At 50.2% G+C, this 20,036-nt stretch overlaps 1 protein-coding gene across 1 annotated transcript in view; it reads left to right on the forward strand.

Annotated features, from left to right (window-relative positions):
* The window catches only part of LOC125113610 (guanylate cyclase soluble subunit beta-2-like), a 58,844-nt gene extending 55,043 nt beyond the window's left edge, over nt 1–3,801 (forward strand). Inside the window, exon 15 of the mRNA XM_047756424.1 lies at nt 3,503–3,801. Coding sequence (XP_047612380.1) covers nt 3,503–3,651 — 149 coding nt within the window. The 3' untranslated portion in view covers nt 3,652–3,801. The remainder of the gene's footprint in view (nt 1–3,502) is intronic.
* Nucleotides 3,802–20,036: the final 16,235 nt, after the last annotated feature.

Genomic DNA, 20,036 nt, shown 5'->3' on the forward strand with positions numbered 1-20,036 from the left:
TTTAAACATTTTAAACACTCCAATTTTTCAACAGACCTAATGGGCTTGACACAGTACGTTTCTCTCCTGTAATTTGCACTGTTCCAACAAAAGCCGTATTTACACTAAATTGAAACCCTCAATTCTCCCATTTTTGTACATTTGCACCCTGTGATGACCCTGATATTCTGTGAGTCCTGATGCTGCCTCTGAATTTTTCAAGGCCAACTTAGTTCAATTTAGTTTTGGGATTTAGATTATTCCTGGAGTCTGGATGTCACCCACCCACGGAAGAGGTACATTGTGATTCTCAATCAGAAAAGACTTCACCATAATGCTACATTTTCCAACTCTGATGATGAGCATTAAACTGTAGCAAAATGGTCTTCAAAGGCAGCCCTCTGGGGCTTGAGCAACCGTCTCATGGGAGCAAAAGATGTTGGATGTGAATCTAACAAGGAAATTCTTCCACCATCTGGATTGTGGAATTGGATTGGGGTGAAGCAGGGCGTATGTGTAGAAATTCCAAGAGTCTCGCAATTCTATACTGATGACATCTTGTTTGAGTTGTCCTGACAGCTTCAGATTCATTGAGTCCTGTTTGGCCTGTCCAGCTTTTAACAGGCCGTCTCAGTTCTTTTCCCAACAAATCCTACCTGGTTGTCCTTTTCTGACTGTTCATCAGGGACTTTTTCTTCAAGGAGACAAAAAGGGAGAGGGGAACGGGAGTTTCAGAGAGGCGCAGGGAGATGGGAATAGAAGCAGAGGAGAAAAACTACAGTTAAGATACACTTGAGAGTTCCCATTGTGGCTCAGCAGTAAGGAGCTGCGCCCGACTAGTACCCATGAGGATGCGGATGGTGTAGGCTGGCAGCTGCAGCTCCAGTTTGGCCCCTAGCCTAGGAACCTCCACAGGCTGCATTGTGACCCTAAAAAGGAAGGGTGGGGGGAGTGCACTTAAGAGCTGTGGCCAGGAGTTCCCGTCGTGGCGCAGTGGTTAACGAATCCGACTAGGAACCATGAGGTTGCGGGTTCGGTCCCTGCCCTTGCTCAGCGGGTTAAGGATCTGGCGTTGCCGTGAGCTGTGGTGTAGGTTGCAGATGCGGCTCGGATCCCGCGTTGCTGTGGCTCTGGCGTAGGCCGGTGGCTACAGCTCCGATTTGACCCCTAGCCTGGGAACCTCCATATGCTGCGGGAGCGGCCCAAGAAATAGCAAAAAGACAAAAAAAAAAAAGCAGTGGCCAGGTTAGAAGAGGGGCAACTGCTGTGGCTGCCGGAGATGTGAGTCAGCAGTGAAAAGCTAAGTCGAAAACTTGGAAATGAGAAAGAAGCATGAAAATGTGTTGCATAAATGCAAGACTAAGATTTATGACATTTTCTAGTGGGCTTTTTCTCCTCCCCGCCAGGGCTGCACCTGAGGCCTATGAAGGTTCCCAGGCTACAGGTAGAATCGGAGCTGTTGCTACCAGCCTACGCCACAGCCATGCCAGATCCAAGCCATGTCTGCGACCTGCAGCAGAGCTCACAGCAACACCGGATCCTTAACCCGCTGAGCAAGGCCAGGGATCGAACCTGCAACCTCATGGTTCCTCGTCAGATTCGTTTCCGCTGCACCATGATGGGAACACATCTTTCCTAGTGTTGACTTTACGTCCAAAAATTTGGTGTGAGAAGCTAGGGAAGAGAATAGATGATGCATCTTGGTTACAAAGAAACCATGGTGCCGCCTTGAGGGGAGCACATCAGAAGCAGAACCTGACTGCTGACCAACCGTTCTTTTTTACTCTTTTCCCGCCGCCCCCGGCAACTCCTTGTTCAGTTTTCATTTTTGTTAGGGTAACCCCGACTTTGGGCCCAAAGGTGCAGAGCAGATCAGTTCTGAGATTACAGTACTATGTCGGGGAGACTCCCATAGGTGATGGCGTTCCTATGAGTCGAGTAGGAGCCTGAAGGACGCGTGGTCTCCTTAGTACCTTGTTCCATCTGGAGAAGCTGAGGCTCAGGGAAATGGACAGGGGGGAGGGTCAGTCGTCTTTTCTGGGGCTGATGGGCAACCTGGAGGCAGCCAGCCATGTCTGTAATAGCAAAGTTACCCGCCTGTCTAACCAGTTCCTTCCTCCTTTATTTGCACTGATGCCAAAACCAAACTGAACTCAGACTTTTCAAACACACTGTCCTTATCGTTTACCCTGAATGTTGCCATTTTTGAAAAAATTCCTTTCCAACTTCTTATAGTGTTTACATCTCAAAAACAATAGTGCAGTAAACTCTTAATCCAAAGTGAAAGGGCTGAAGAGTATTTGGAATAGTCAAACTAGTAGAGAATTCACACACACAAATCACAAAGCCACCCCATTTTGGAATAATTTCCCAAGAGCATAAAGCCGAGCGTGAGTCAGTCTTTACATGTGTGTGGGGGTGGGACATGCTCTAGTGAACCCGTAGCTCATGATACCTCACTTGGCCGCTCTGGTTTAAAACCGTACCTTATATATAAAAAAAGAGCCACAGTCGAGGGCTCTATGAACCTTGCTCCCTTTTGTCAGATGAGCCCCAACTCCTGCATGAGCTAGACACCCCATAGGCATCCTCACCCAGAGCTGCCCCAGGGACATGGTTCTGCCAAACTCTCACCTGCTCCTGGGCCCCCCTCTTCCCCAATCAGTGTCACCACACATGTTCACACCTGACCGGTCCATTAGCAAATTCAACGGGCCTCCGTCTGACGCTTGGAGCTGAAAATTACCCACTGCTTTTAGGATCTTACAACAGAGGTCATCCCCAATCCAGGTTCCAGAGGAAGTGAGGCCCTAACAGCCCCTGGTCGTGAAGGAAGCCATTCACTCATTTGGGAACAGAAGCCTGAGGACAGTTTCCCCGACTCTCCCAAATGAAACCTCAGGGAGGGCAGGAGGAGCTGCGTCTGGCCTCCCCTTCGGTCTCCCTTCCTCTGAGCCCTGCTCCCTCCCTCGCTGCCGAAGCTCACAGTCCCAGGACCAGCCTTTTCTGACGTCTCCACCATGGGCTCCTTCCCACACTTACAATTGGCATCTTTGTGGAGTTTTGTGTACTCAACTTTGTAACTCAACCTTCATACCTAAGTTCTTTGTAATAATTTTGCGTAATTATGTATACATTCTTTTTATATAATTAAGCATCTAACTTAGCATAACCGCCCTGGGAGGTAAAATCATCTCCCCATCTTTTAGATGAAGGCAGACGAGGCCCCGAGAGGTTCGTCATGAGTGTTGGCAGCACTGGGTGGGACCCCTGTGTGCAGATGCTCAGACCAGAGTCACAGGGCTGCAGGTGCAAGTAAAGATTTGGGAGTGACAACCCTGGACAGAAGTTGTGGCAGAGGAACAAGGCAGAGGTCGGAATGGCCCTTTCTGGCCTCAGCTGTGAGGATGTCCTGCTCAGGAGGTAGGGAAGCCAGCCCCTCGTGTCTCCACCGTCCCTCGGGGCAGGGCGCAGCCAGAACTCCTGACCTGACTGTGGGGCTCACGGCTCTGTCTTGTTTCAGCTCCTGACCAGTCAGCCCCCAGAGAGAGTCCGGCAGCATCGGGACAGGACTCCGTGGAGGCGGCTCATGGACAGCGGTCTTCAGATGAGACAAAGACAGAGCGCCTTGCCCGGGAGCCCCTGCCGTCCGGTTTCTGTGCTCTGTTGTAATGGGGAAACAGACCCCTCGGGTCAGTTTTTCTCCTGTTCAGCTTACTGGTGGCCAAGAAAAGCAACTTCATTTCTCAGCTCGACTGAGGCTGCATCTCTTCCTCGTGGTCCCCGTGAGAATAAAATTCTAGAAGTGAAATCCAACCCTAACAAGCTTGGAAACGTGCTTTTACATTCTCAGTTTGAGGCCAACCCTGGCACTGGGAGGCCTGTGTGTCTCATTCTCTCGAATGAGAGGTTCTGGCCGTGGGGTGTCCTTCTAACAGGAGTGGGCGGCCGCCCTGCTCCTCACTGTGGGGCCGAGGAGCAGAAGCCCCCAGCAGCCGACTTCAGAGGCCCCACTGACCCCAGGCTGGTCGTGGGCAGCGTCTGGTTCTAGAGGGATGACAGGAGGGGGAGCCCTGCAGTCTGTCACCCCACAGCCCAGCCAGGCCGCCGAGGGCACTCAGCCAGGGGCGTGAGAGGAGGTCGATTGCATTCCTAGTCCTGGGAATTACCTGAGGCACCAGAACAAAGGCTGCCATCCCCAGAGGTTCCCCCCACCCCAGGAAAGTGGAGAAGAGGTGAAAGTCACAGGAGGAGCAGAGTCAGGAGAGAAGGCAACAAGGCAAAGAGCCGCCAGGTCCCCAGGCCGCTGCCCTCAGAACTCGGGAGGCTCCGCTGCTGCTGCTCGCTGTGGGCTTGGGGACACCGTGTGGGGTGGGGTTGCTGGATGTGCTCAGAGGCCCGAGGTGAGGACAAGGGAGGCAGAGAAGTGGCCTAAGGGCTATGGCTCTGGTGAAAAAAAAAAAATAACTTCCTTAAATTCTTAAAGGCACACGTAATTGTGATTCACTGTGCAGTCAATCCCAGGAGCAGGAAGGGCAGGTGCCAAGAGTTGAATTCCTTGCTCCACCGTCCTTGCAAGATAGCACCTGTGTCTTGTGTCTAGACATAGGTGGTGTGGCCCGGAGCAAGCCAGGGTTAGACCGAACGCAGACTCAAGAGGGGTGGGTTCTGGTCCAGACTCCACTGCTCGCTGTCTTGGTATCTCTACCTGTAAGATGTCAGTGACAGCGGCCCCACCTGCCTCACAGGGTTTTATTTATTTTGGGGGGTAAGGATTCAGGGAACAGCGAGGACAAGGGTGCCCGATCGGGCAGATCTTCACAGGAACAACTATCATTTATCAATTATCTAAACGCTGGGCACTGGCCTCACGTGTGTGATGCCACCTCTACTCCCGGCAACAGCCCTGGAAGAAGACCGCTCTTCCAGCCCCTGACTGACAGATGAGGAAACAAACCTGGAGGTTCAGCTGCCCAAAGATCACACCAGTGGCTCTGGAGAAGAGCCTTAAGCAGGACACATACCGTTCCGTGTTAGGGCAACATCTGAAATAGCAGATACCTGCATGTATGGAACCTGCTGCCAGGCAGAGCCTGTCTGAATCCCGGGCTCTACCCCTTGGCAGCTGTGTGTGTTGGGGAAAGTTGCTTTATGTCTCTGCACCTCAATTTCCTCGTGTAACATGGGGATCAGAGGATCTGCCTCCGAGGCGTGTCCCGAGGATTATGCAGCTGACCTTGATTGAGGCGCTCACCACACAGCATTTAGAGGGTTTTTCTTTTACATAATCGTGACCTTCCTGGCCAAAGTGGGGCCAAGGAAAATTACCCAGTTCACACTTGTGATGGTCCCTGTGTGCTGTCTCCCCCCTACCAACAAATCTTTTAGCTCAGTTTTGAGGGCGAGAAGCCAACCCAGAACTGAACACTGTGCGGTGGTGGCACTGCCCGAGAGATGAAGGGCAGAATGTGGCTGGGTGCCATGGCTTTTTGTCTTTGGAAGGAGAAAAGCAGGAGCCGGCAGCCCTAGCTGCCACTTTCCTTTGCTTCTTTGGCCCCACCGGAATCCGCCAGTTAGTGCCCAGCTCTAAGATCTCCAGCAACGGTGGAGCAGGTGCCCCAGCCCCTGGTTGACAACAGAGAGGGTTTCACGCCATGATTATCATGGTCGCCTACGGCTTTTCCAGCTGGAACGGAAGGCCCACACCCTGCATTTTGGCGCCTCCCCCCCTCCCTCCCACCCCGGAGCCTGCTTTTTATTCTTTGGCGTAAACACTGGGGAGCAAGGTCAGGTGCCAGGGGAGACCTCGCCAGGCGGACAACGTGCTGCAAGAGCCCAGCACGCTCGAGGGACCATTCTTTCCTGGTCGCACCCTTCTGGGTTGGAGTGCCCGGGAGCCTCCGTGCCAAGCTGGGGTGTGTGGACACTCGCTCGGAGGGCAGATTGGCTCATGGGGCCCTGCAGCCCGTGGGCCTCTGCCAGTGCTGGGCGCTGACACCAACATCTGGTGGCCTGCCCGATATCCATCAGCTGAGTGTCTTGCCATCACTTCCAGATTAGATTTTTGTTTACGAGCAGCAAATCCTCGGCAGGGAGGGAGGGGTGCCTCTGGGCTGACCCTGCCTACACCTCCAACCTGTTAGATCCAGGTAACCCTGCCCCGTCCCCAGGGGACACGGCAGACTGGGCTCAAGCAGGTGGCTGCTCCGGCTCCGGACCTGGCCCAGATGCCCAAGGATGATTACAGACGCGCCCTGGCCTCCAGCCCAGAAAGAGAGGTGGCGATTTTCATTACTAAGAATTTGAACACACCGTCCTTCCAAGAGAGGGCAGAACTTAATCCAGGGCTTCTGCAACCCCCTCCCAGCCTCTTACACTCCCAGCTGCTGTAGAGAAGTTGGTGGCTGTAAGTGAGGACTGACAGGCGCCAGGCGTCCCTTCCCTGCCATCTGCCCCTCCCCCCCCCAGGCGTGGCTCCCTGCCTGGCTTTCCCGTCACCAGCCTGGCCAGCTTTTTCTTTAGGACAAGGTGACTTCCCCGGCCCCTTCGCCCCTTCTTTTCCAGCTTCCCTGCAGCTCAAGCTGTGAGAGAAAGAGGCGAATCACGTGCCCGGCTGAGGCATGAGATCATTTTTCTCCCCCCTGAGCACACTCGCTGTCTGCCGGTCAGGGTGACTGGGAGAAAGCGGCAAAGCGCCGCTTCCACGGAGCCATCTGGCTCCACCAGACTCACGCTGATGCTAATCTGTTGCTTTTTCTTTATTCTTTTTTTTGTTCCCGAGGAACACTTCATCTGCAGCTGTAAACTCAGACCTGGTCCCTCTGAAGGCGAGCATTCATCTGGAGCACATTTATTATGGCACCAGGCCCCCCCCCCTCGCCCCTGTCCCCCTGTAGGTGTCAGGACAGCATTGTGCTCATTGGTGGGTCTCTGTGGTTGTAATGTCAGGGCTGTACTTTCAAATGGAAATCAGGCAATTACGCTCCACATGGAGAAACCTGACAGAGGCAGAGGTTTGACACTACTGGCGGTGTCACAGGGACAAAGGCAGCCAGCGCTCCCAGGGGATGGTTAAATAAATAGAATATGTTTCAAGAGCTCAGAGAAATCCAGGAATAATTAACTGCGTGATGAGAGTTCATAGATCCTGTGGCTGTTTAACTTCAAAATGTGATAATGATATGTCAACGAACTGCTTAACTCATCCTTGAAAAAGCAAAAAAAGCGGCATCAGAAAACCCATCAGTGTGCAAAGAGGTGGGTGCCACTCTGCGCGTGCTTTCCCGCTTCCCACTGCAAAGCGTCTTTTTCAAACGCAGGGCATTTTCTCCTGTTTCGCTTCCCCCCGCCGCCAGAGGGCTCCAGAAGAGGGGTTGGTCACAGCCTGGTGCCCACTGTGGAGCAGCTTCTGGTCATTCTGTGTTGAACACATAGGCGCTCAGCTGGCAACTTGGGTGGTGGTATTACCGTGGCTGCCACTGGTCCAGTATCTATGTGCCAGGCGCCAGCCACAGGCTCTAGCCTGTTAAGTGCCATGACTACCCACACTTTACAGATGCGAAAATGAGCACAGGGGTTAAGTGGAAAAACTGGGCTTCAGGTCTGGCCCCCACCCAACTCTGGGCTTAGTGCTCAGCCGCTAGGTTGTACCCTCCTACTGTTTCAACAGGGAGATACTCAAAGCACCCTTAGAAAGCACCTACGTCAGATGCACAGGGTTAGAGTGGACAGGAGAAACGTGAAATAAAAGCTCAGGACTGAATTCCGCCCCCCGCCCCACTGCCGCCGCCAATACCCAGTTGTTTAATCAAATGGTTCATTTGGCGCCTGAAACATGCAAGGTTTACTTGATGTGTCCCAAACTGGATTGAAATCCATCTATATTACCAAAAAGCGCTCCCAAATCCTGGCCATTGCTCTTATCGCTCATGGAAGAAAACACCAGAGCAGGCTTTGGTCCATAACTCTGGACGTCACTCCCTTGGACTAGACGAAAGCTGGTTCCACTTGGAACTGAGAAAAAGGGAAGAGATTTTTCTTAGAAAATTTCAGCAAATGATCATAGGTTTATGTAGGCATCTCTAATGCGGTCTCAAAAACTGCTAATGTGTAGGGTCCCTGAGGCCCCCCCCCCTGCAGAGAATACCCCAACCAAAGCAGGGCCGAGGAAAACGTCCACCGGCAGCTTGGCAAGTGGAGCCCCGTCCCATCACGACTCATTTTATCTTATTCAAGGGCTGGAAACCTTCAGGAGAGTCAAAAGCTTTTAGAGCATCAGTTTGTCTTACGTTAAGGAAGAAAGTTTCTGCACATGGAAAAATTATTTGGACTTTTTCCCATCTCTATTGAACCCGTTCCGTTTCAAAGTATTAAACTTGCATTGAAGAAAAGTGTTATTCATGTTTCTTCAATAAAAACCTGAGTTAAGGAGTTCCCATCATGGCACAGTGGTTAACGAATCCAACTAGGAACCATGAGGTTGTGGGTTCAATTCCTGGCCTTGCTCAGCGGGTTAAGGATGTAGCGTTGCCGTCTGTAGATTGCAGACGCAGCTCACATCCCGTGTTGCTGTGGCTCTGGCGTAGGCCGGTGGCTACAGCTCCGATTCAACCCCTAGCCTGGGAACCTCTGGCCCAAAGAAATAGCAAAAAGAAAAACAAAAAACCCGAGTTAAAAAAAGGACTGAAAACCTAAGTGACAAGCACAAAGGAGACCTAAGAATGGACTACTCAGCCACATCCCACGCACAGAACGAGCCAGGCAGAGTCACCTGCCATCACAGCAAGGCCTCGTTCCGTAGATGCTGAGAATTAATGACTCAGATGAAAAAAATCAGTGGAGAAAGTGGGAAACCAATTAAAAATGAGGACTGCATAAAAAATTTTAGATCAAGAACTAAAAGTGGAGGTTAATAGCCTGAAAATACAAGTCATAGCTAACGTGATTCAACTGGCCAATGTCCATGGTCAGTTACTGGCCTACCATATCCATTCCACAAAATAAAGTTGTGATTCCACAAAGTTTTAAATTAAGCATTTGGTCAAAAGAAAAGTCGGTTTGAGAAATTTCTAACACTTGCCTAGATTCAAATGTCATTTTGCAAAGTTCAAGATGCCCAAATTTGCAGAGATAATTCATTAAACCTGAGCTTGTCAACTCATTTGACCATGACCAGTAATGAGCATCAGAAATACAGCCATTAGTCAGTTTAACCTCCTCAAAACAGAATCACGCTTAGCAAGCCACTCAACAATCTTTGTGGCCATCAACTTACGATGGAAAAAAGATTTTAAGAACACCCTCTGATTAAAAAGGAATGGCTTCTACTTTTCCCCCTCTTACCACATTTACTTGAAAATAATCTTAGGATCGCAACTTTTTTGAAGTCAACGGTGATTGCCATAATCAATTGATTTTGGCCCAGTGCTTCCAGAAAGATGTGTTTGGTACTTGACTATTAACCAGGCCCTCAGCAGATTGTGACTGACTCCGACCCTAGATCCCTAACGCCTAAGCGTTTTAGGCCAAGTAAAGCAAGTTGCCGGCCAATGAGGTGTGGATACATCAGCAGGGATGCCACAGGGCAGGAAAGTGCCCAAGAACCACTCCAATAAAGCACTGAACTTCTTTCCACTTGACCATGGGCGGCAGGAACTTTGAAAAGCCACCTCCTTTATTAAGAGGAGACAGTGGGCAGACCACATGAAAACCACGTGGGATTTCTCAGATGTCCATCGCCATACCCTTGAGAAAACCTTCAGACTGAGCCACAGGCCTCAGATGGGTTGAGGTGAGAGCACAGCTGAAAGCCGCTGGCTTCCATCAAAACCTTAATAATGGTCATCCTGGGGAACTGGAGTTTTGGGCGACTTTTCCTCCTTCATGTGGTTGGTTTTACCCTAATGATGCAGTGCATTTCCAGCAAGCTGTTTACACGACCAGGCACTGGAGCTGAGCCACCGGGTTCGGAGGCTGGCTCTGCAGCTTATCGGCTGGTACAAATCGTCGTCTATTTCTGACTCAATTTTCTGTCGAGGCAAACCTCACAGTGCCTTCCTCAAAAAGGCTACAATGATTAGTGAGATGACGTTCCGAAGCACGCAGTGCCTTGCCCATTAGCGGGGCAATCAGTGTTAACTGTTACAAAACCCTTATACCGCTGTATGGCTTCTTAGAGAAATAGGCAACAAGTGGGAATCCCATCTCACGGATGAGGCCAACACTACTTTCACGTGCCACAGTGCCTGATCACCTGGTATAAAGCAAGAAGCATCTGAGATTCCTTCTCTGCCGTGGGTCCCAGTGTTTAACACTCAGGGCAACCTCAAGTTAATTTATCAGCCACTGTGTTCATTTTAAGCTACCAATGGCTTCACGAATGGCCTGCGACACTCCCAAATATTTAACAATTCCATTCATGAGTCAGCACACTGCTGGCTAGCCTCTCTGAAATTTTACACTTTAAGTTGCATTTTAAATAGCAGTTTGTGTTTGACAATGATGGGTGGGGACCAGAAGGGGTGGGGGGGGGGGTGAAGCCCGTTCATAGCCTCAGGCCAGTGCTAACGAGTTAATTAGGCTGTATTACCAGTGGGGGCCATCAGCTGTACATGGTTCGTTTTCTGGTTGGACTGGTTTTTGGGGTTGATTTCTCTTATTGTGGAGGTAAAATCTAAAGATTCCTTGGTAAACCTGTAGGGTTCTAACAAATAGGACCATTACTTCCCAAGCAGCTCCAGCGCTGAGGAAAGGAGCGAGGCTGAGCAACCTGAGGACTTTTTTTTTTTTATAAGATTCAAGTATCTTTTCTTCAATTCACCTTAAAGATCAAAAAAGGTGTAAATTATGGTGTCACGTCTGCACCTGTACACTCATCGCTTCCATTGTCATTTTTGCTTGTTTTCTATTAAAGTCAACACATGTTTCTATTTCCCCACTTCCTGTGTTACTCAGAAGACAGGCTTAGAGGAAACCAGTGTAAAGCCTTTTTAACTTAATAGAACTCGAGTTTCTCCCCATGTAATAGGGAGTATCCTCGTTTTTCACAATTGCATGTTTTCTTTACGTGGCACATTAAGAACGGCCCCAATTCCATGCACTCCTCTGCCTACTGAAAGGTGGATGGATTCTTCACTGTGTGGGGACCTTTGTGCCTTGGTTTGGCCAACAGTACAAAGCAAGCGAGGCTTGGCTTGCAGGGGTGAAGAAACGGTCTGTTCCCACCTCCTGCCATTTCCCCCCCCCCCCCCGCCCCCGCCGGGGGAAGTGGGGAGAGCAGGTGCTTGGAGGGAGGTCTGATGTTCAGGAAACCTCCGCTCTAGGAGGTAGCCCAAAGCAGTCATGTAGAGAGACCTTGCAGAGAGATCCTTGGGGGTCCCCAGCTACTTCCATTCCAGCTCACACCCCAGACATAGCCAATGACGACAGTAGGGACTTCAGAGGATTTGGTATCAACAACTGTTTCGCCCTGAGAACTCCTAAGCGCCCAGCTGACCTCCATCACCCCATGGCATGGACCAGAGGGAGAGAATACAGTGTTTTAACTTCTATATTTTGAGGTTGTTACATAGCAACTGATAATAACCCTAACACGTTTTGCAGCTACACGATTTAGTTAGCCCCTTGTAGGTCGTTTCGAACTTTGACTTAAAAAGATGTAATGAATAGTCTTGCCTATATATCGTTTTATGCAGTTGCAAGTAAAGTTCCCAGAGCTGAAAATCGTCACAGGAGAAGTGGATTTGCCACCTGATTCCCGTTCATGTCAAGCGTACGTTTCCTTGCCCGTTTTTCTATTCTTTTACGTATCAGTTTCTAGAAAGTCATTCTACGTCATAGGAGGCACAACTCCTTTTTCCCCCTACTTATCTTTGGATTTTGCTCTGTTGACTTTTGCTCTAAAGAATTAAGTCAAATTCATTTAATCTTTGATTCACTTGTTCTGATGGATACAGTTACTAGCAACAAATTATCTTCGTAGCATCTAAGTGGAATTACACACAGGGATATTTCATTAGGAGAGATTTGCCATCTTTATGAAGTTCAGTTTATGCAAGAAGATGGTATTACTTTTGCATCTAAGGCTTTTAAGTGTTTCAGAATCAAAGTTTACATATTGACCTGCAACATTGCTTAGATTCAGCCTGGGTTACTTCAGCATTTTTCATTGTTAAGTGTCAAAGAGCCTTCTCTTGCATTGTATTTAACGAGTTTAGATTCAGGAGAGCTCTTGAAAGTGATTTTCTGTTAAGCCTGAAATATTTTCGTGAGCTTTTTCAGATGATCCTTTTGGGTTATCCAAGCATACAAATTCTAACTTTGCAGTTTCTGCAACTCTCATTTGTTTATAACATTTTAATCTTACTCCTGACTTTAGTAGGAATGCCATTGGTCTCTCTCCTTTAAACGTAATGTTGGCTTTCAACTTGGTTTACGTGGGAGAACTACACATCTGTTCCTAGTCCACTGAATTGTTTACATCAATGTATTTTCAGTTTTAAGCATCTAAAGTACATATTTCTTTGATCAATACGGTGAACTCGCATATTAGACTTGCTATTGAACCTCTTGCATTGAATAAACCCTGCTTTGTCACATTGTATTGAGTTGCTTGCCTCTGAGATTTTGTTCCGTATTTCTGCATCAGTATTTAAGTTGAACTGTACGATTGTTACCAGGTCTCTGTATGTTTTGCTCGCTTTTCATCTGTTTATTAGGCCTTTCCCATATCTACTTTGTTCGGCTGGCTTTTCTCACTTTGGTCACCCAAGTTCCTCACTTAAGTTTTGTTTCTTTTCCTGGTTCATCTTCGAGTTTCTTTCCTCCCACTTCTACCCCTGGGCCTCCCCAGCTCACATGTAGTCTCTTTGTCTTATTACCGCGGCCAACCAATTACTGCATCTCTGCTTTGTAGAGGCAAGTAATTGACGTTTGTAGTAAACACTAAACTGCTTTCAGCTGCTTTCTGGCGACATGTTATCTGCCATTTACCTTCCCTAATCTTCTAGTTTATTTCTCGAGTCTTTGAAGTAACTTCAGTTTTTGGCCTCTCACCTTTGAGGCAGGTAGGTTTATTCTTGGACCACATGTCTGCAGGGCCACCTCCCAACCTAGTAGAAGTTCTCCTTATGAACTAGGGTCTTCAGATGGTTCTAGATATATTCTTGCCAGTCAAAAAAGAGAAGCAGCCTAAAGAGGTTTTTAAAGAGCATCTTTTCTCTGCTCCCGATAGGTAGCATGTTCCTTACAAGCATGAACTCTTTAGAAAATCCTCTTTTACTTTCTGCAGCTAAACTACACCCAGAATTTTTTGCTGCCCCCAGTAGTACGTTCCCCTCTGTGGTAAACGTGAGATCCAGACACTCTTTCTCCCCTCGCCCGTCGCAAATGCCCGAGTCCCATTTCCGCAGTTACCCCCCCCCCCTTCTTGAAGTTTTTCCACCCACTTTGTCTTTCTGGGTTTTAACGCCTTCCTACGTTTAGCTGATAAACGGGAATTTCATCTTCATTCCTTATTTTCCTCTTGTTCTCTACCACTTCAAAGAGTTGAAAAGGAAAGACAGATTCCTCCCCCCACCCCATTTTCATCTTCATCCCACAAACTGACGTTAAGTCTTCAAATTTCCTAACTACCTTAAGACGTGAGGTTTTCTGAAAGAGCCTAACACCGAAATAGCTCATCCTAAAAATCTTTTTAAGAAAAAGAGCAAAGGATAGAACAGAGAAGAAATCTTGAAGCGCTAGGCAGCTTGGCCACAGAGCCAGGCCTGTGCTATCCGACACTCTGCAAGCTGGAAGCGGAGGCAGGAAGGTTGAGCAGCGGGGAGCGCACAGAACCGCGAGCTCAGACATAGGGCCCCGGAGGCCGGCGCCGCGGGTATTTATGGGAAAAAGACCAAAGCCGGAGGGCGGTCCGGGCGTGGGCGGCGCGGGGAAAGGCGATTGAGAAAAGCTGCGCTAATTGTCCTTCCGCACAAGCTAACCAGCCACAGGCCTCTGGGCTTTCAAAATGCAGGCCCTTGGCCTGGCCTGAGGGTGGAGTTGACGGCCCTCTGACGTCAAGAGGTGGCCTGGAGGACACTCGCGCAGGCCCGGTTGGAGGGCCTGGGGTCCTACCCAGCCTTAAGTGGCTCGGCTGGAACGAGACATAGGTGACGCCACGTTTCTAGAAGATGACTTGAGCAAACATCTTGTTTAGGCTCTGTGCTTCTTGTAGGACACGCACGTGTCTCTGGTAGTAGCAACTGAAATGACCTTGATGGGTGAAGACAGGTTAGGGTGCAATGGATTTCACGGATGATCGGCCATGGTTTCGGATTTGCGCTATTCTGGGTATTTTCTTGGTTTATCTTTTGAGCAAGTCATCTTGTCTCTCTGGACCTCCTATTTTCCATGAAGGGAAAGGCTCTCTAAAGCCTGAAGGCAGAGTGGACGACGCAGGGTTTACTTCTGAGGGATGAATAGGCGGATACCTGAGGATACTTGGATGGGGGAACAGTTTGGGGCCCTGCCGTGGGAAGTGCAGAACCGAGAGAAATGACCTGTGCCTGGCTCCGTGCGGGGAACTTTGCAGATGTTATTGATCTCGGAGCGACAGCAGTGGGTGATGGCCTGGAGTGAGATCTTTTCTGCTCAGGCAATGAACCTGGGCAGCCTGGATGAAAACCAGGACTCTTAGCCACTAGACGAACTGGAGGGTAGACGCAGAATTGCCCTGACTCTTGCTCTTACTGAAAGCAAGATGTGTCAAGGAGGCAAAGATTGTGAAAAGACGTATAAACTTTATTGTTAGCGTCAGGATACAACACGTGGGAGACCACTCAGAGGAGTGAGTAGTTTTAAGTCAGAAGCAAAGAAGAAATACACACCCTAAAGAGGACTGTGGGTGTGGGCGTCCCCCTCAGTGAGGAGTGTGCCAGAGAGGCGACTTAAATCACCCATATAGGACAATTCTTCCGGGTCTGTGTTGACCTGTAGCCAATTATCTTGTTTTTTTTGTTTTCATTTTTTTTTTGTCTTTTCTCTTTAGGGCCGCCCCGGGCATAAGGAATTTCCCAGGCTAGAGGTCCCATCAGAGCTATAGCTGCTGGCCTACACCACAGCCACAGCAACACCAGATCCAAGCTACATCTGCGACCTACACCACAGCTCACAGCAACGCCAGATCCTTAACCCACTGAGCGAGGCCAGGGATGGAACCTGAAACCCCATGGTTTCTAGTCAGATTCGTTTCCGCTGCACCATGACAGGACCTCCAGCCAATTATCTTGTTTGAATTCTCACACCTCCTGGCCATGGGACCCTCCCCAATAAGCGTGCGCATCTTTTGGCAAAGATGGCTTCCAGAGCAAAGGGTGCCGGGAAGGTATTAGGGCTTAGTACGGCCTGGCACCCCCTCCTGTTCTGACCCTAGGAGTCTTGCTGCGCATGTCTAAGTAGGGAGGTCTGTCTCCTTGAGCCCAGGAGTGACTGAAGCGGTCATCTTATCTCTACGCCCAATGAGCTCAGCTCCTTCAACTATTTCCTGTCGTGTCAGAGAAACAAAGTCCGGTTTACTTGGCCTAACAAGGCCTAGCTGTTCTCAGCCCAGGGGCCCATCGACCTCCTACCTCTTCATTACCAGCCCCACGTTAGAGGCACGGTAAAGGGGCTCGAGGTGGAGCCCTTACTCGGGGTGACAGAGCCTCACTGGAACGCCTGGCCTTCCCAGAGCACCTCTTGCAGGCGTGGAGGCCTGTCCTGCCTCCCAGGCGGGGGCTGCCCTAATACTTCCCGTCCCCTCCCTTCCCGTCTCCACGGCAATTACTTAAAAACCAGGCCTTTGGATACTTTTAATACGTACTGGTTTAGTGCCTAATCCTGAATGCAACCAAAATAACAGGGGTCCCCTTGGTTCTCAGCCCCTCGACGGGCAAATCCAGGCTGTGTGAAGGGGACCACAACCCGGCCCGCCCAGCCATGCTCTGGGCACTGCGCTCATTGACTAAGACCTCAACAAAGCTATGCGGGCACGTCATCCACTGTAAAAATAGACCAAATCGCTATCTTTGAAGATCCCAGGCATCTTTTGCCCAGATCGTGTCTGAAAAACAAGACAAACGAAACCCTTAGGTGTTTTGCTTGCATTAAAAAAAATATATATATATATATGGCACTTTGACCATTTTTTATTGTTCACTAATGAAACTGATGCAAATAACCTTGGTACTTGTTCTTTTTAAAAAAGGTCAAAAGTTCATTTCCTAAAAATACATTTCCTTAAAATTCATTTTACCTTATGAACTTCCTTGGCCTTATAAACCTGTCAGCAGAGCAACCTGGGAGCCAGTTTCCTGCAGCCATAAACTCCACTAGCCTTTTTACAAGTCTTTATTCTTTGGAAATGAACACGCCTGTGTTGAAAAGTATTCACTGGGAAGATAAATGAACCACACCATGATTCGTGTCTATTCAGTGATTAGTTACCTCTGCGGGGCTGCCACGGAAAACCCACCTGAGGGCTTTGAAAGTCGAGGCCTCTCTCAGCACCTGGGAAGGTGAGGTCTCCTGCCTTGGCTCCTGGCCGCCGGGGCCTCCCCACCCCAGGGCCCCTGGACAGGCCACATCCTCCCCGGCCTCTTGGCCACCCCTGGTGGGCTCCCCCAGGGGGTGGAGCTTCTAACCCCAATCTATCTTGGCATTTCCATGGCCATCTCTGGGCCACAGCCCTGAGCAGAGGACAAGGGAAATTCTCTCCCAAAGAGATCCTCTGAAGAGCTGAGGCTGCCTCAGGAGTTCTCTCTACTTTCCCTTCGGAGCAAAGGGCCACAGTAGGAGCGCACCGTTAATTCTCTTGCTTCTTTGGGCCTTGCCTCAGGCCACACCTGCCTGACCAAACACTGCAGCCCAGGCCGCCCCCACGGAGCCCACCCTCGCTCTCCGGCTCCTGTGCTGGGTGTGAGAGCCTGCGTTTGCGTGCGCTTCAAAGCCAAACCCCTCTGCTGGCTTTCGAGACCTGGATAAACTTCCTCACCCAATGTGCCACCCACCGCGCCCGAATTCCCAGAGCAGCGCTGCTGGGTGCGGCCGCGGAGGCAGAAACCACAGCTCCGCCAGTGAACGCTGATGCATCTCAGCCGGATGCCTTCCCCAGAGAAGAGTCAAAAAGATGGCCATGCATGGGTTGGCATGTACTGGAGGAGAGACGTCCCCAGACAGCAAATGACACGTGCGCTCATTGCGGATAATGAGCTCTCACCAAAGAGTCCAAGTAAAATGAATGAACTTCATTTTACGGTCAGTCTGGCATGCGTGGGGGGAGCAGGCAGCTGAGGGGTGGGGGGGACAGACAGCCAATCGCTGTTCAAAACATTCTCAGGAACGACTTGCCTCTGCACCATCGGGATGGTCTTGGTGACCTGCTCTGATTTTGATGGTTTTCAGTTCCGCCTGCTTGTCTGAGTGGCTCCCCTCCTGTGCTGCTGAGATAAAAGGTGTCCCTTCTTTCCTCCAATCAGTGCGCCTGCCTAGAGGCCATGAGGGAAGAAAGCAAATTTTAGGAAATCTTCCAAAACCAAGAAAGATGGGCCTTGTGTGGGAGCCTGGACTTTGTGAAAAATGATTGTTGAGGTGGAGATGGGGGGGGGGAAGGGGAGTGGGGGTATCAGGAGGGGCTGCACACTCAAATCTCAATGATATCAGAATCTCTAGGGGTGGGCCTATCATCAGTCTTTTTTAAAGCTTCCAGATGATTCTAAAGTTGCTCAGCTCCCAATACTGAGCATCCCTCCGGCCGATCCAACTGGCTGTCAAGGTACAGCGTGGAGAGGGAGGGAGGGGGCAGGAAAGTGGGAAACGGCATCGGGGTGAAGGTCCTGCCCCCCCCGCTTCCCACCCCTCCACCCCCCACATTCCTGAGAAAGAACTCTGGACAGCCTTTGACGTTGCTACATTTCCGGAATCATTTTTTATTCTGGCTTTTTCAGATGTATGCACATTCTTTATCTGGGTCATTAGAATGTAGTTAAGTCATATTTCTTAGTTCTTTTGAGAATTTCTACAGGATAGACTTAGCCCTCGTCCTCTGAGGTCATTTGCATTTCCAAAAATAGGCAGTAAATCATTTATGAAATGTCAGATGCTGTGCAAGGTTCTGGGGCTACAGTGGCGTGTTGAGCAAGGCCCCTCGCCCATTGGATATTTGCTGCAAGGCCTCACAGGAGTCGGCATGAGCTGTGTTCACAGCCAGGATTTATGATGCCCGTGTAGCAGGGACACTGCTGAGTGGCGAGGGGAAGGCAGCAGGCGGAGCGGGCAGGCCTCAGGGGCTGGCCTCCTCGAGCTCCTGCTTGGCTTACTCCCGAGAGGGGTCACACAACCTGCACCCCGCAGTGAAGACAAGGCCCCGTGCACGCAGCTTCTGCTCGGGGAGCCCATCTGAGACCTCACCCAAGGTCTTACTGGGGGCCGGTCACCTGGGCACGCCTTGGCCAGTGCGTCCTGAAATTCCAGAGCCCGGGAGGCAAAGCAGGCGTTCAGCATAAACCACAGTGTTTGTGCGGTTTGGGTTCCGTGGCTGCTCTGAGCATCTCAGCGTAAGGAGCTGTTCACCAGCCGGTTCCCAGACACCAGCCAAGGGACAACCTTGACCTAGCAAGGCCAGGACGGGGGTCTCGGGCCTGCTGTGAACTCTTTCCTGCAGAAAGGCTAAGCTGCATGGGTTGTTGCCTTCCTGAAGCTGTGTCATCACAGAGGGAGACACTGTCTGATCATCATGCCTGCAGATATCAGCACGTCTCTGTGAAAGTTCCGGGAAAGGGACCGGGTGCCGGAAAAGCTGCCGCAGAGAGGTCTGACCTGGCCTGGAAGGTCAAGGAGCCGCCCTAGGGCTGTCCAATGGCCACCGTAGTCGCCTTGGGAAGATCAACACTTAGGTAATTAGCAGGGGCTTGCAGAACATTCCAGGTGAGGAAACAGCAGGTCTAATGGCCGTGGAGCCAGAAGTGTGGCTGTAACCGAGATGGAAGGGTTGGGCTGTGGCTGGAAAGGCCTTGCCCGTCACGGGGAGGATGTGGGGCTTCCTCCCAAGAGCAGCGAGAAAGCACAGCGAGTCTGGACTGAGGAGCTCCGGCTGTGGCTCAGAGGGAACAAACCTGACTAGAATCCACAAGGACATGGCTTGGATCTGGTGTTGCTGTGGCTGTGGTGTGGCTCCGATTTGACCCTCAGCCTGGGAACTTCCATATGCCGCAGGTTCAGCCATAACGAGCAAAGCAGAAAAGCAAAAACACCCTCTGAACTGAAGCAGGGACTTGTGTGGGGGCCAATGGACAGGACTTGCATTCGAACCACGGAGCAGGGTAATTTGGTTACTTTCTGCAGAGAAGGCTGAATAGCAGCAACTGTGAGATTATCGCCTCTGCGCTCTCTCGTCAGAGAGACTAAAGTTATGGTTGTTGTTTTTGTTGTTTTTACTCACCTCAGTTTTGTAGACAGACGCGGTCATTCTCAGATCTGGTTGTGAAACACCACAGAGCATTTGCATCGAATTTCTGGGGCTCTTAGTAAATCTTAAAGCAAAATGAATTTCACCATCTGTGTACATGTCCAATGCACACAATTTAAAGCAAAACATATATATATATTTTTTGGTCTTTTTTGTTGTTGTTGTTGTTACTGTTGTTGTTGTTGTTGCTATTTCTTGGGCCGCTCCCGCGGCATATGGAGGTTCCCAGGCTAGGGGTCGAATTGGAGCTGCAGCCGCCGGCCTACGCCAGAGCCACAGCAACGCAGGATCCGAGCCGCGTCTGCAACCTACACCACAGCTCACGGCAACGCCGGATCGTTAACCCACTGAGCAAGGGCAGGGACCGAACCCGCAACCTCATGGTTCCTAGTCGGATTCGTTAACCACTGCGCCACGACGGGAACTCCAAAACATATATTTTTGACTGGGTGAACGAAGCCAAGGAATCAATAGTAAGGAGCCGAAATCCTTAAAGGTTTGAGGACAGAGGAGCAACTGTATGGTTACCTAGAGAATCTGCTAAACACATACCCTTGAATACTAAGCACGCAAC

The sequence above is a fragment of the Phacochoerus africanus genome, chromosome 13 (assembly GCF_016906955.1).
Source record: "Phacochoerus africanus isolate WHEZ1 chromosome 13, ROS_Pafr_v1, whole genome shotgun sequence".
NCBI classification, from domain to species: Eukaryota; Metazoa; Chordata; class Mammalia; order Artiodactyla; family Suidae; genus Phacochoerus; species Phacochoerus africanus.